General features: G+C 33.1%; 1 protein-coding gene across 2 annotated transcripts; it reads left to right on the top strand.

Moving 5' to 3' along the window:
* Positions 1–6491: 6491 nt before the first annotated feature.
* On the top strand, positions 6492–14537 carry LOC149580249 (putative protein phosphatase 2C 33). 2 transcript variants are annotated; one of them, XR_016353452.1, is made up of 6 exons: positions 6819–8587; positions 9552–9929; positions 10082–10199; positions 12218–12441; positions 12534–13774; positions 13966–14537. XR_016353452.1 is itself a non-coding variant. In XM_089790068.1 (5 exons), the coding sequence occupies exons 1-5, from the start codon at positions 8336–8338 to the stop codon at positions 13113–13115; spliced, it is 1554 nt and encodes a 517-aa protein (XP_089646194.1). In that variant the 5' UTR covers positions 6492–8335; the 3' UTR covers positions 13116–14323. The 2 variants fall into 2 exon arrangements, 1 of the variants encoding a protein (XP_089646194.1); XM_089790068.1 differs by having other exon boundaries at positions 6492–8587; positions 12534–14323.
* Positions 14538–15956: the final 1419 nt, after the last annotated feature.

Genomic DNA, 15956 nt, shown 5'->3' with positions numbered 1-15956 from the left:
TCGTTAAGTTACCTTTAAACTTCTCTCTCTTAATATAACACTTTATGTATTAGTGATATTCTTTTTAATTGATAAAAAGCAAAGGTTAAATAATTTATTAATTAAAATATTTTACATTTTTCTCTGTTCAAAACGAGCACTAGTAGGAAAGATCAAAGTCAAGGAAACCTCCAATCTTGCCTAGGGACTTTTGTCCCTTATAAGTTTATAGCTAATAAAGTAGGGCATTACCTCTTTTACATAATTTATTAATAGGGCCTTCCCCTTTGTTGGATTTTCCTCTTTATTATAGATATTTGAACATTCTCAAAGCTAGTCAATATTCTTCTTTGTCATGTAGGACTTATGCGCCTTGCTTGAATGCTTGAATGAACCTACATACATTCTACCTTGGCCAAGTTCGTTGTTAGAGACATTGTGTAATAAAGTATCTATTCATATTAAAATAATGAAGGAGATTCTTAGTGCCTATCCATTTAATTGTCTTCCAATTGTTAGCAAAAAGAGGAGTTGTGCTAACAGTCAATTTATTCTTATTAATACTATATTGGGTTATTAAATAAGCATCACAACTTACTTTTCTATTTAATAATCATTAAATAGTGAAGTTGTTGGTGAGGTAGCCTAAAATTCAATTCTATTCATTTCTAGTGTTAGCTAATCTCATGCCTAATCTAAAACTCAGTCAGTAATGTATTAGTGATATTTAATAATTATATTGATTATTGATTGATTTCTTCTTAGGGTTTCTTAATTTAGGTTAATAGATCTCCTTTATAAGGATTGATCATTGTATACTTTATTAATCCATCAGAATCCATTTGTATTTGTTTGATCTAATAATATAATCTTACATATTTTCAGAATCCAAATCCTTGCTTTGTTATTCAATTCTTTCCAGTGACAAATTATCTACACATATAGGTGATATTAGCTTCATGAAGTTTGATTGAGAAATTATACATGGTATCAAAGCATTTTTCGAGCACACTATTTTTCCCGACAAGTGAAGCTTTTTCTAGCAACCATAGATTTTTACTATTGCATATCAAGAAAGAAATGAAGGAATTTTACATTGTCAAAATGATAGAATAAAAATACCCCTGTTTAGATACTATATCTATACTACCCAACCTTAGTAAAAAAAATTAGTCACTTTGACTTCCATAGAGAGTATACATCTTAATACATAACAAAAATAAAGATAAAATTAATCTATTATTAATCTTCTTCTTCACTAGAACTTGAGGTAGTGAAGCACAATGGTGAGAGCATGAAAAGATGAAACTTCTCTATCAACAATTTGCCTCTTCCAATTTCCTTCATCCTTGAGTTTTTGATAAATTATGCCAAAGGGATGTTGAACTCATCCATAGAGTTACCTTTATATTTGTCTTTCAGAGTATTATATTCATAAACCAAGTCCTTTTTATCCAACCAACCAAAGATTTTTCCTAGTTAGGGGGCATTTTTTTTTTTCTAGTGATGACCTTATGGCTGTCAAATTTAAACCTTTTGTGAGCATTGACATCAGTGACACATCATAAGCTTTCAAGCCTCTTCTAGACCCTTTGGAGCTACCTTTAGTTTTTTAGTTGTATCTTACTCATATGGACTTTGTTTTTCACAAGTGAGATATTGCTCAAAAGATGGTTATGTGCTCATCACAATGGTGTAGATTTGATTTATTGATTTATTTGTTTTGATAGTGTTTTTCTCCATCGAAGATAAAGGCTCTATTTTATACTCTAAGAGGAATATCTTGAGCATCAAGAATCCATTTTTTGAAAACTTGATATCATTCAAAAATTGGTTCTATGTTCTTTCCAATGATACAAGTGTTTTTTCTAGATTCTACTCTAGGTATACTTTATTTATTTATTTACATTTTTGTACTTTGGTGAATATCTTGGTTGTTTCAAGTTTGTTGATCATTTTCATTGCATGGGATGACTTGTATTGGGTTGTTCTTTCTGTTGTACCAGCCTTATATCTCTTTTAATCTTTGTTGACATTTTTTGTAAGCATTTTATGCAAACACACTAAGATAAAGTGTCATACTATCATCTATATCTTCAAGTTCAATTGTTTTCCTCCCTATTCAAGTAGTGTCATTTAATGAAACTCGTGTAGATTACTATCTTCTTGGGATCTACCACATCTTGCACCTTATTGTACATGCACTACTCATAAATTTCTGTGGGGGTTGATGTTTGCCTTTGTTTGCCATCTACCTTTTTCATCTAAGTGTTCCTTGCATAATATTAGCCTCATGATCTATGTGAGAGATTGATCACCTCATGACACTATTATGTAATTTCTATGCATCTTGTTGTTCCCGGTTCCTCGACATGCAATTATTGTTATCCATCCTTTTCAATTTCCTATCACCTCTCCCTTTCCCACATTATGGGGGGATTTCTTCTGTTGGATTTAAAATGCTTCCTTAGTTTCTTGGAGAGAGCTATGTATACAATATTTTTCCTATTGACTAGGCAGATGTAGTGGCTAGGTACCTATGCATTTCAATGAGATGGATCATTTACCATATGAACATATTTTTCTATTCCTATTTTGGATACACTCTTCCATGTTTGATTGATCATCTCTTCCAAACTTTGGTATTTTATGCCATTTGTATCTTCTAGTTCAATTATTTTCCTTTGTTTGCCTCCTAATTCAAGTAGAATCATATAAGGGCACTCGTGCAGATTATAATATTCTATGCTTGGTCACATTCCATTTGTAGATTGATCCGCCCTTTAGGCTTTGGTATTTTATGTTATTTGTATTTTTTAGTTTAGTTGTTTTCCTTTATTTTCCTTCTAATTTGAGTAGTGTCATTTGAGGGCACTCATGTAGGCCATAGTCTTCTCAACCTAGTCATGTTTTATTCTAGTAGAGGTTCTTTAGATCAACAATTACTTTTTGACAATGTTTTGTAGTTTTTTCACACTTTAGTGATGTTCTTCATGATCATTCTTTTGTTCCTATTTTCTAGGATGTTCTCTAGTTTGGAGGCTTTTGTAGTCCTTCACTAGTTTTCTACATTCTTTCCATCTCTTTTTGGAGTAGAAATTTTCCCATGTGATTTTCTCTATTTCTTTACTTTACAAAGATTTGGTTTTGATTGGGTACCTCATCAAGCCATGTTATTGAGACTCAAGTTTTCTTTCTATATTGTAGCTTCCTTTTCTTTTCATGCATTCTTTGTAGCTACATCATCGCTCATCTTGGGAGGGGGGGGGGGGGGGGGGGGGAGGGGGGTGTTAGAATAAAGCAATAACTTAATTATTAAATCATCTTGACTTGATCATTACGTTACCTTTACTTCTCTCTTAAGACAACACTTTATGTATTAGTGACATTTAATAATTATATTGATCATTAAACGATTTCTTTTGGGGTTTCTTATTTTAGGTTACCAAATCTCCTTTATAAAGATTGATCATTGTATATTTTACTAATCCATCAGAAATCTATTTGTATTCATTTGACCTAATAATATAATCTTACATATTTTCAGAGCCCAAACCCTTGCTTTGTTATTCCATTCTTCCCAATGATAGGTTAACTTAATTTGCATGTAGACATTTTGGCTTCATGAAGTTGGATTGACAACTTATACAATATATATGAACTATAAACTTATATAGTTAAAATTCAATTAAATAATTTTTTATCCCCTCACTTTAAATATCATGAGGTAACCTAGTGCATGTTTGTTTTGATTTGTTTGCTTAGTTGTTATATTTAAGGAAAAATATTTATTTCAAGTGAAAGAGTTATACAAGGACATGTTGTGAAGTATTTATATAGATTCATATCGTATTATGAAAGCATTACAATAACATATATAATTCTAAGTCTTTAATATTATTTCTTTATATTTTTAATCTTTTACTTAGAGTCATAAAGTAGGTTCAAGTAGGGATCTAACTAAGGAAGACACACCTCACACAATTTTAAATATTTTCAAAGGTGATTCTTAAAACTACCAATCTTTATACAAAATTACATATCAAAAAAATAAGATGAATAAATCCTAACAATCTACCTTCTATCAAATAAATTATATATACACAAGTTTAAATTTAAATACCAATTCAATTATATAAAATACATATTTAAATAAGATAAAATTATAATGAATATGCAAATTTGAAGAATCCAAATCTAAAAAGAATTGATTCATAACATATTCAGTTTTACTTTCTCACCTTCAACATTTTATTAAATGTTATAATTTAATATAGATTTTTTATATTTAATTTTAAAATATAATTATTTTAAATTATAATACTATTTATTCTAAATATATTATAAGAGATTTTCAAACTTAATCATTCAATCTCATATGTTGTGTAGTCATAAAGTCTTCAAATTTAAGATATTATTTAAGGTCCATCGAATGAACAATCACTGTTAAAGAAATATTTTGATAGTGCCCAAATCTAATCATTTCATAGAAGTTTAAATACACACCTTAATGTTAAATATGATATTATATAAAATTTAGGTATGCACTTTAATATTTTAAGATATAGTTAATATTTAATAATAAAATTTATTTTATTGTAATATTATATAATTTTATTTTTTAATAATATAAAATTTTGATATTAAGAGTTCTAAAAAATAATATATTATTTTTGTTGGTTCCATTTTATAGTATGATGAAGTGTTAAAGTTGGTGTTATTCTTGAAACTACTACGGTTCAGTCTTTTTTTAAGATCATTGTAGTCACAAGCTTGTATCTTTGTCAGTCTCATGTGCTCTCCCTAATGTTGATGTTCCTTGCATTCATGCCAAGTGACTCAAGAGGTTTTCATGTGTGCTCCATTCTTTTATTGGATTTATGTGCCTATGATATTTAAGTGTTAGGCTACCATGATCAAGGGTTTGGATTGTTGTGTGTTCATGTTGGGGATGAGGTTCTCCTTGATTGTTGCTTCACTCAATTATGAATAAGGCTATAAATCCTTATCAGTAATAAAAAATATTATATAAATTTTATGATTATGTAACTATTACACAGAACTTTGTATGACTTTCATTTTTAAGATATATGGTAGGACTTTAATATATCTACAATTAAAAGTTTGGATGTATGACTCGTTAACTCACCATATCAACACATCTAGTGAGAAGTGTCTTTAAAATGAAGTCCTACATATTCAATCAACACTTGATCATAAATCTTTGTCAATTGAACAAACCAATATAATTTGTTAGAACAATGTCATATTTCTATTTTAAGTATAAATTATATGCAATCTAAATAACCTCGATATCTTTTGGTAACCATAAAACTTATTTTCTTTTTCCTTGATAAGAAACACAAATGAAACAATAGTTGAACACAAAATATTAGTTGTTATAAAAATAACAAATTTCAATTTAAAAAATAGCATATATTCAACTTTAAATGATCAACTATAAAAATTACAAGATATTTATGGTACTTTTTACACTATTAAGATGCATGCTAATTGTCAGCCCAATAATTGTACTCATAAGAATGACATTTGTTCACATGAGCACCTTTTTACATAAAATATTTATGATATTTTCTATAAAGCCAAAAAAAATTATTACTTATATATATATAAAATATGTAATTCACATATTTAATTTGCTCATGAGTGTGAGTATGGAGATTCCCTCTTGAGTGATATTTCTTTTTGTATTGAAGAAAATTTGTACGTAATATTATCTAGGTGTCTACAAGATGTGCTTTTCCATTAAATTGTCCGTTTATAATCTTGACGACATTTAATCATTTGTAGATTTATATATGAAATAAATATTAACATGTAGTATAATGATGTTGCAAAACTAAATCTTGACAACATTTAATCATTTGTAGATTCATATATGAAATAAATATTAACATGTAGTATAGTAATGTTGCAAAACTAGATCCATAACCTCGCATACTATAGCAATGTTGATGTTAAAATCTCACATAATCACATCCATAAATACTAACTAAAAATAATACTTTGTCCAATTCTTAGTTTGTTCCTTAAGAAAAGCTATGTTATGTTAATTATACCATTGATTCACATTCAAACTCTTCTGAAATTTTATGTTCAAAATTCCCCCACCCCCAAATAATAGAATCAAAATCAAATTACGAGTAACATTGACAACCAAAACCCCTTTATAACAATTTAGGTGACACGTATTTAATTTAAATATGTTTACTAATGACTTCAGCAACCTAATTCCTATTAATCATAACAATTTAAATGACTTCCAACTAAAATATACACTTATTTTATTATAATAATTCAATATATCCCTAGACAAACCCCACATGAAAGCTAACATTAGTCAAACCCTAAATATGGGAAGCATATAATTAACTTATTAATTGGATCAACTCCCTTATTAAGTGAAAGAGACAAAGTCGCATACCTAAAACAATCCTGTGGGAGCCAAGACAATTAAAGCTACAAATAATTGCAAGCTCACTTTGGAGTGTGGTATTGTCAATTTTATCACATTTTCGGAATTTTTTTGCCCCCCAAGTTTCCTACTGGCCTTTGAATCTGCCATAAAACAAAAGTAAATGTCTTTTTGCAAACTAAAAACAGTAGAAAATGAAAGAACAAAATCAGGCCAATCAGTTGCTAAAATGTAAAAAGAATCAGAAGAGGAATAGAAATCACAAACATCCCAATCCATAATCATGGAGATTTCTAGCAATTGGTTGAATTAAATTATGTTGAAGAGTAGTTATGCTGTATTTTAAGGATTCTACAGGTAGTAAAGTTTAAATTGCTTTAAATGTCAGAAAAATGGCCCAGATCATTGTTTTTTTATTTTAATATGCTCTCAGGGAAAGTAGATCATGCGGGGTATACAGAAATGGTCGAGAAGTTCGTGAAATCAGACAGTCCCTTGAATTTCGTGATGAGCAATCTGACTCAGCTGGTGCCCACATTCGTGTTTGATATTGAATTTAATAGTTTTTGCATGGTTTAAGGCCCTTAAATGATTTAATTTCTCGAGAAGGCCTATGATACACTTTGTTGTTTGTTTCTGTTTTCTCGGAGCGAGATCAGCAAGATCAGTAGACACCCATTCGGATAAATTGATGATCTTGGCGAAATCCACATCATATTAGTTTTTTCACATTTGGAGGGCTCTTTTTTATATGTGACGTCAGAAATTTTGGTGGACCGGTGTTGTCTTGTTTGTATAATGGAAATGTAATGAGACCAGACTCTGTTAGCGATGACAATTTGGTCCTGTGTGGAGTATACTTGAGGACAAAGTCAGGCCCATTTGCTCTCTATCTCTTGTTTAAGAAAATGGCCCCTGTTAAAGGGAACTTTGTCTAGGGTTAGTTCATACAGTAACGGTCTATTTTGCTACATCTTGAGGACTAGTTGCGGACGCGAATCTGTTTATTGGCATCCGAAAGGAGGTTTTCATATCCTCAGATCTTAATCTCATCCTTGGAGATAATACATTTAACCTTGTGGGCCTGTTTGCTTTCAAGAGAGATTAGGTCTGTGTCAAATTAGCGAATTTCCATTTTGCTAATTCCCCTCTAAGATTGCCTGAACCGGATATAATATCCCTGTTCTGCTGTTTGATTCTGAAATTTGGGAGTGTTATAAAGGAAGACCTAAAGCGAGTACTTTGATCATGCCTACCCACTAATCTATTTCTCATGGGCATGTTTAAAAAAGGGTGTAATATCCTCATTTCCCTTTCTGATATTTTATGAAGGGCTACGATTCAATCAGAAAAAGACTTCCAACAGCCAGTTTTTTTTAATGACCGTCTATGTTTTGAGCAGCGATCAGGCCGTTTCTCTAATCCATCCTCCCCATCCATAGAGAGGTGCTTCCTTAATTAATTATCCTGAAGATTGATGCATTTGGCCGTATGCCCGTGTTTTATTTAATGAAGAATAACGATTATGATTGGCTAAATGATCAGTTAAAATTGATTGAAAATATGCTCCTCGGTATGTGGATCTGTGCCCCAGAGGGCTTCCCTTAGGTCTTGAATTCTATCATTTCATTGAAATTCGAACTAAGAATCTGTAGACACTCTTGCCAAGGTGCCCATTGATCTAAATTTTGTTTTCTTTCTGGTGTGGATTTTCAAGTCCGGCTGGAGTGATAGTATCATCAGGGGCTTTCAGATATTTTCATTCACCTTTGAACCAAGCTTTCCAAAACACAATTGTGGAAGATTTTGATTGACTATCCAGGACTAGGGATCTTTTCCATCTTTTAATTATAGTCGTCGAGTGGGTTTTTAAGTTTAGTTGGTCTGGAGTGCATATTCAGTATCATCAGGGCCCTTAGGATGGGGTCCTGTTTATCAACGGATGGAAGGAGTTTGAACACTCTTCCTCGGTCTGCCTCCTCATCTTCGGCAAGGATGAGGTCGAGGAAGAACAGGAGGAAGACAACATCCCTGCCAAATCAAGCAAAATTTGATGAGCAAATTAGCAAGATTCCTGGGAGGATGTTGTCAAATGGCTCCAGCAGTACTGCTTGCATGTTTACGCAGCAAGGAAGAAAGGGAACAAACCAAGATGCTATGCTCGTCTGGGAGGTATGTGGTATATAAACTTTGCTCTCTCTTTTCTGCCAGTAGAGATGGAAATGATCAGTTAGCTGTTTTTCATGCGATTCACTTATGGGCGCATGCTTCATTAGAAAGTTCAGGCTGACTTAGATTTATTAGGTTTAAAAGTGTTTGAATCATTTTACAAGACTGACTAATTTGCAAATCATGTTGATGATTGGATTACTCTGTATATCTTAAAATTGATTCCAATATCCAACTGATAATTTCTGCTTCAATCCAATTCCCAATCGATGTCAAATCATTTGTAGCATGACTGATATAATAATTGTTTAATGCTTGTGGATGAGACTGATCTCCTGCAACAAACGTATTGTTATTTTCTTTAAAGAGCTAATATTACCTGTCCATTGTTCATGTCAATTTGGAATAGTTTTATGCGTTGATTGGATCACTTTGTTTTGGATTTGCAAAAGAAAACATTCTACGAGGTAACAATCATTACTGGAAATCCATTCGATCTATTATCCCAGTGACTTAAATGAGTGATTTTAAAGTCCAGTAACTTGGCTGCAGCCCCCAATCTGTTCGATATGATTGATATATGATGAACTGGTCACTGGATGGACATCTTTGAGTTTTAGCGATTGCATTGGGTGCTTCCTACTAGTATTATCCAAACAGTATGAATCTTATACAAAAAACTAATACAAGATTGCATTGCAGGGTAGTTTAGATCATAGTGGTGTGATTGTTTAGAAAATTCAAAACTTGATCAACAAGAGTGGTGGTTTCTGCAAGTTTACCTGTTTGCTTTGCTAACAAAATACATGGATGCATAATTATCTCGCAAATTCTTGAGTCCTACCGACAAACAAATGAGGCTGAATGACATGGCAACTGTCCTGAAGAAAAAGCTGATATGTTCAAAATTCAAATAATTGAATTCATGATATCTATCTCTTAACTTGGAACACAACTTCATATGCAGGATTTTTGTTCCAGAAAGGACACAGTTTTCTGCGGAGTATTTGATGGGCACGGTCCATTTGGCCATCTGGTAGCAAAAAGGGTGAGGGACTCACTACCATCAAAACTGTGGTCTCAATGGGAAACAGAGGTCAGAGATGATAGTAGCTTAAAAGAAGTTAACGTTACTGTGGGCAGCATGAATTCTGAGGACTCAACTATGGATGATGAATGGAGGGATCTAGCAGATGCTGAAGAGAGGGAGAGAGGACCAGAGATTTTCCTAACTTTGAAAGAGTTGTTTCTGAAAGCATTTAAAGTAATGGATAAGGAGTTGAGGTTGCATCCTACAATTGATTGCTTTTGTAGTGGGACCACTGCTGTAACTTTGGTGAAACAGGTACATATTGAGAATATGTATGATAAAAAATGTAGAACTTATAATGAGACAAGCTGAAAGGTTTTTGTCCATGAGTTCTGATCCTTTATTACGAGTGGAATCATGTATAGCTATTTTTCTTATAACTTGCATTATATGTTTGATGGGATCAGGGCCAAGACTTGGTTATTGGTAATGTTGGAGATTCAAGAGCAGTTTTGGGTACAAGAGATCAAGACAATTCTTTGGCTGCAGTGCAGTTGACAGTTGATTTGAAACCAAATCTCCCAAGTATGTTTAGTGTTTGCCTCATGCATGTAGAAATAATATTTGCACTCCTTGCCTACTGTATTTATTTTCTATATTGTAAATATATTGTCTAAATTCTTTCTTTCTTCAGATTACTAGAAACAAAATCTTAGAACTAATGACAAAAGGTTTATATTGTTTTCTTTATTTTTGATAATGTGAATTTTAATGATGAATTTTTCTGTTTATTTCTATACAAATACATTTTCTGTTAAAACTACACAGTTACTTCCCGTTGTTGTCATGTTAAAACCTTTTTATCTTGAACCTTTTTTGTCTGGCAGAATGCAATATGTTCAAAACTTTGCAGGCAGAGGTTGCAATGATTTGATACTCAAAAGCATAGGCAAATCTTGTAAATGTTTAGAGGAGGCCTAAAAGGCCTGTTACTTTCAAGTTTCAAATGATAAAATCTGTTCATTTTATATAAAAGACACCAACAGTTGACCCAATTCGAATAAACACTTTTTGAAGAATTCCTTGTACAGTTTCTCATGGGCCATAATTCCTTAGTTAAATGTGACTGTGGCAACTTCAAGCATTTAGAATCTTGGTATATAAGTGCATTGTCTACTTCTGACAGGGTTTTATTGTCCAAGCTTGATTTGTTAAAAGCTCTGTTACTGATTTACTCCTAGCAGACCCTGCGTTGTGGTCCAGTTTGATCCGGGTTTGGGGTTTGGGTCCAGTTCCTTGGGTTTGGGCAGGGTCCTGTGCACAGCCTGTTGATCTGTTCTGGCTGAACCCTACTGAACCTTGGGAGAATTCAGTGGTTTTCTGTGTCAATTGGGCGAATTTCACTATAACAGGTTGTGTAATTATTAGCTTGGATAATCTTGACCATGTGTCAGAACTGATGCATTGATTGGGTGGATCCCATGCCTTTCTTGCATCTGTAGTATGGGTGTTTTGGCATTCTTGTTTTCCCTATACTTGATCCTATTGTTTCCAACTGGCAAGTCATTTTATCTGTGATTTTTGTCGTTTCTGTCCATGGCTTTGTTTCTTTGTTTGTGCTGAATCATAATCTTATAATTTCAGACTTGCACGTTCTTCTTATCATCTCCTAATTTTTTCATCACCTCCAAATTCAATGTGAGTGGCCTGGCTTAAGCTTGGATCTGAGACTTTTTTTGTCATGTTGTAATATGTTTTCTTGCATTTTAATTTTGAAGTTTAGGTGGCATTAACTTTTTAGAACCAAGCTTTTGCTATTAACTATGATTCATTTTTCTTTTTATGTTTGATATTAACAGGTTAGTTCTCTTTGGCATTAGATTCATTACAATGGACAATTTAAACTTTGATGGTAAAGGAAAATCTAAAGTGAAATGTGCTTAATGCTTGCAAGATTATGGAGTCATGTTTTGTGAACCCAAAATGGTTTCAGTTGTATTTTGCAATGTTATTTGACTCTTAATATAGTGGTGTATTTTGAAATTAAGTATTGCTGCAAATATGTATGCTTCTGTATTGACAAACCCAGAATGAACCCGGAAACCCAAATCTTGAACCTGAGCCTGAACCAGTACCCACACCGGTAACTTAGGTTAAAAGTATTGGATTCTCACATTGGAGACCCAGACTCAGATTTCCAAAGTTGCATCTAAATATAGAATTCTAAGCGATGACTTCTGGCCTTCATTGGTTGGCCTTCTATTGTTCACTTCTAGTGGCAATGTCTACTTATTTAATTAAATTAATTGTTAATACTCAAAGGAGCCAAGTAAAACACTGCTTGTAAGAAGCATAAGTTTTGGTCTTAGTTGGACTTGGTTGCTCATTTGAGACTTATTTGTAAACTATTTTTCAAATATTTAAAAAGAGGGGGTTTTAACATTTTTTTCTTTTATAGCTTAAAAATCCTTATAAATATAAACAGGATCCCATTGGGAGTTAAATCTTTCACCGTACAACCAGGGATTAGGAGGATTCTCTTAGGTAGACATGGATTTTTCTTCTGTGCACCAAAGCCTTATCCCGGTTTTCCAATTGTTCAGGGGAAGCCGAAAGGATTCGACAATGCAAAGGGCGAGTTTTTGCATTGCATGATGAGCCTGAGGTAGCACGTGTTTGGCTGCCTAATAGTGACTCCCCTGGGCTAGCTATGGCTAGAGCTTTTGGTGACTTCTGTCTTAAGGACTTTGGTCTCATTGCTGTACCGGATGTTTCTTATCATCGCCTCACTGAGAGAGATGAGTTCATTGTACTGGCTACAGATGGGGTATGCAAAGATTCTCCTTGTAAGAAATTCGTGAAGACTGATGCTTGACTGTCTAAAAATTCTAAAGAACTATACTTCAATCTTTTTTGCAGATCTGGGATGTGCTCTCGAACAAAGAGGTTGTGGACATTGTGGCATCAGCACCCAGTCGAACAACTGCAGCCAAAGCTTTGGTGGAGTATGCTGTCCGAGCATGGAATTGGAAATATCCAACCTCCAAGGTGGATGATTGTGCAGTGATCTGTCTCTTCCTAGATAATCCTGTGCCATCTGAATCAATATCAACTGCTGTACAGGGACAGGACACTAGTACACAGCAAGTGCCAATGGCGGTAATCTCATCACAAGAAGTTTCACAGGATGGGTTGGAAAAGATGGATGAATCTGTTATAGATGAACCGGTGAATGGTCCTTTATTAGGGCGTTTAAATACATTGAGGACTGGAAATGAACTATATGATGCATCACAGAAATTACACAATGTAGAATATCCCAGTGAACTGAAGTGTCCAGAGATAAATACATCCAAGAAAAGCCTCGCCGAGTGTATTTCTACAGCCGAGGAGGAGGAATATTCTGCACTTGAAGGGGTTACAAGAGTAAATTCTCTGCTTAATCTTCCTAGGTTTTTGACAGGAGACAAAAAGACTGGAGGACTGAGGAAGTGGTTCTGAGTCCGCTTAGATCAGTACCATATTTTAGATCTTCATTGAGTGCCATTTGTCAGTTTCTTAACCATATGTCTACTTCTCTTTTTTTTTCGGATGCAGAGGATCTGTTTCAAAAGAATGACCTCAGACGGTGATTCTTGTGACTAATTTTGTTACTAAGTAGATCATCATTTACTTTAAGAAAGTCTGTTGGAAAAAAAAATTGCACAGCCTTGTACTTTTAGGTTCTAGGTTTCTTGCATTACTATTGAGTAACAAGAATGGTGGGTGCTTCAATAAGTTATTTCATTGTATGGATCAGTGTGTTTCAGATGTAAATCATGGAGAAGTGGACATTAGAGAATGTTATTTCAGTCTTGAACTTTGGATGCAGAAAATATTATCTCACCTGCTGGACCCATATTCAAAATTTCAAACACTTTGAAATAGGTCTTATGGAAGGGAATTTCAAGAGATCGTTCATGGACAAGCCTGTTCTGGTTGACAATTTTCTTAACGCAATCTGGGCACATAATTTTGTGGCTGTCCTGTAGTCTTTTGAGTGCGAAGTTCTGGTTTCAGAGGTTGGTGAATAAAAAGATTACATCTTTCTATATCTTGCTCAAAGGATTTGTTGGTGAAGGTTCGAGACCTGGTCTGTTCATATCTGAAGTTCTTCCATGGTACTTGTGGATTTGCTTTATAATCTCTTGTCATGAACATTTTGAAATTGAACTCAAGAATAAAAGACATGGCTTAATGCTTAGTTGCATCTTCGGTTTTTTGTGTATTTCTTATGCCCAAGATTTTGACAGAATGATGACTGCAGCCTTCATATTATGCACTTTACTGGTATGTGTTTTTGTTTTTTTAGTCAGGATTCGATCTGGGACGCCTTCAGCTGTCATAAGAGAAAGAATCAAATGGATATCTTATTTGATATTTCCAATAGCTAAGAAAGTAAGAGGGATGCTGAAGATGCAGAATATTTTATGTATGGAGGCTTGATAAGGAAGAATTGGATGATAAGGCAGTCCATTGCTGTATAATGATGGTTGTATCACTACCCAACAATGATACATGTGGCGTTTTCAAATGTGCTTTAATTTCATAAAAGTAAATGCAGTCTCCATTCCTGTATTATGGGGGTTGTATCACTACCCAACAATGATACAAGTGGCTTTTTCAAATGTCCTTTAATTTCATAAAAGGTAAATGCAGTTTTTAGGTCATTGCCAAAGTAAACAACCCATTGGTGTACTAGAGCTCCCTTAATATGCAAGTATTTCACAAACAAATTGCCATCTACATATCGAACTCGGCAAACAATAAACATGGAGCATAAATAAAATACAAGCAACTGACAAGTGTGAAGAGGAAAGATAGGCTTGTGGAGAAGCTTTTACTACTGAAACAATTAAAAAATATTAATTTCTATGTTGTTTATTGCATCGTGTATATCATCCCGGGTGCTACTTGGCGTCTAATTATTTCACTGAGATGTTTTTCATTCATTACTTTTTTGTGGCAAAAAGGACAGCTGATTTGCCAACTCATGATGGTGTGGATCTAAACCATCTGACCCGTCTCGTGGCCAGTTTAATTGTTGTGTCAGATGGCCTTGGTATATTAGAAATTGATTTACCTTTGTAATGAATGACTGTTTTAGGCTGTGTGTGGTGGGCATAGAAGTCAAAGATCTCTCATATATTCATCAAATTATCGTCATGAAATATTTTCTCAATTTTTTTTCCACTGAATACAATCTATTGCAAGTAGCATATTATCACTTAAATGAAGTCAAAAGATACCCCAAAATGAGATATCAGCCATATGAATAGATCAAAATATTATCACTTGAATGAAGTCAAAAGATACCCCAAAATGAGATATCAGCCATATGAATAGATCAAAATAAAATAAAATAATTCTATAAACATAAATATAACAGGTTAAGGTGTGTAAGTATCTAAAAGGTGGAGTTTAAATCTTTTACAATACGGAAAAAAATGATTTCCAATACTATAGTTACTATGAAGTATGTATAAATCTTCGCAAGTACCTATAATCTTTCAACATATTAATTACAATGGGTTACCTATATAAGCTCTTCTTTTATTTATAAGCCAATGGGTAAAAATAGATATATTTATCATTTTGACTTTAACAAAACTTGCATGTTACTTCATCTTTTTGACATCAACAAAACTTCAATATAACTAATTGTACGAGATACACAATGATAATTTTGATCACTACTACAATGCATACATTGAAATCTATGTTAAAGGAAGTGTACTATATTTTTATTAAGATTAATGCAAATTTTATATAGATAATAATTTACACACTACCAATTCCTTTAAATATTGGGATTAATGGAGATATTTTGAATACAATAATTTCAATATTGATGTTAAATAATTTGATTATTTAGGGTGACCAATGCCTTAACCAAAATGGTTTACAATTGAATTTCTCCTCTGGCCTGCCAAAATATATTAAAAAGCCCTAATTTATCCAAATGATCACCAATTTGAATTACACATTGATTCAACAAAGAAAATTTGGCTTGTTGCACTTTTTCCAATGAACATGCATGACTTCATGAAATTGGATCACAACAACCAATGTACGACCAATTCATCATAGCCCATTTATGCCACATCATTGTTACATCATCATTTAACATTGTGAAGATCTACTAGTGTCAACCCAAACAATACTAGTTGAGGATTAAACACAAATTGTTATAAGGGTTCTTCCACCACCTCTTGAATATGCTTCAATTGATCCAAAACATGTTTTCTTGTAAACCAAATCATGCATGACTATAACAATGATCTCATAATTGTGTATTGATAA

Source organism: Cupressus sempervirens, chromosome 1, assembly GCF_028749045.1.
Source record: "Cupressus sempervirens isolate cs-2001-9-10 chromosome 1, ASM2874904v1, whole genome shotgun sequence".
Taxonomy (NCBI): domain Eukaryota; kingdom Viridiplantae; phylum Streptophyta; class Pinopsida; order Cupressales; family Cupressaceae; genus Cupressus; species Cupressus sempervirens.
Note: the sequence above shows the minus strand (reverse complement) of the source record. Positions and strands in the feature narration are given on the sequence as shown.

Excerpts from the sequence above, each read along its gene's own strand:
- LOC149580249 (XM_089790068.1), top strand. The coding sequence starts at position 8,336 with ATGGGGTCCTGTTTATCAACGGATGGAAGGAGTTTGAACACTCTTCCT. Across the intron at positions 9,930-10,081 it reads CTGTAACTTTGGTGAAACAG|GGCCAAGACTTGGTTATTGG; the intron begins GTACATATTGAG and ends TGATGGGATCAG. Across the intron at positions 12,442-12,533 it reads TTGTACTGGCTACAGATGGG|ATCTGGGATGTGCTCTCGAA; the intron begins GTATGCAAAGAT and ends TCTTTTTTGCAG.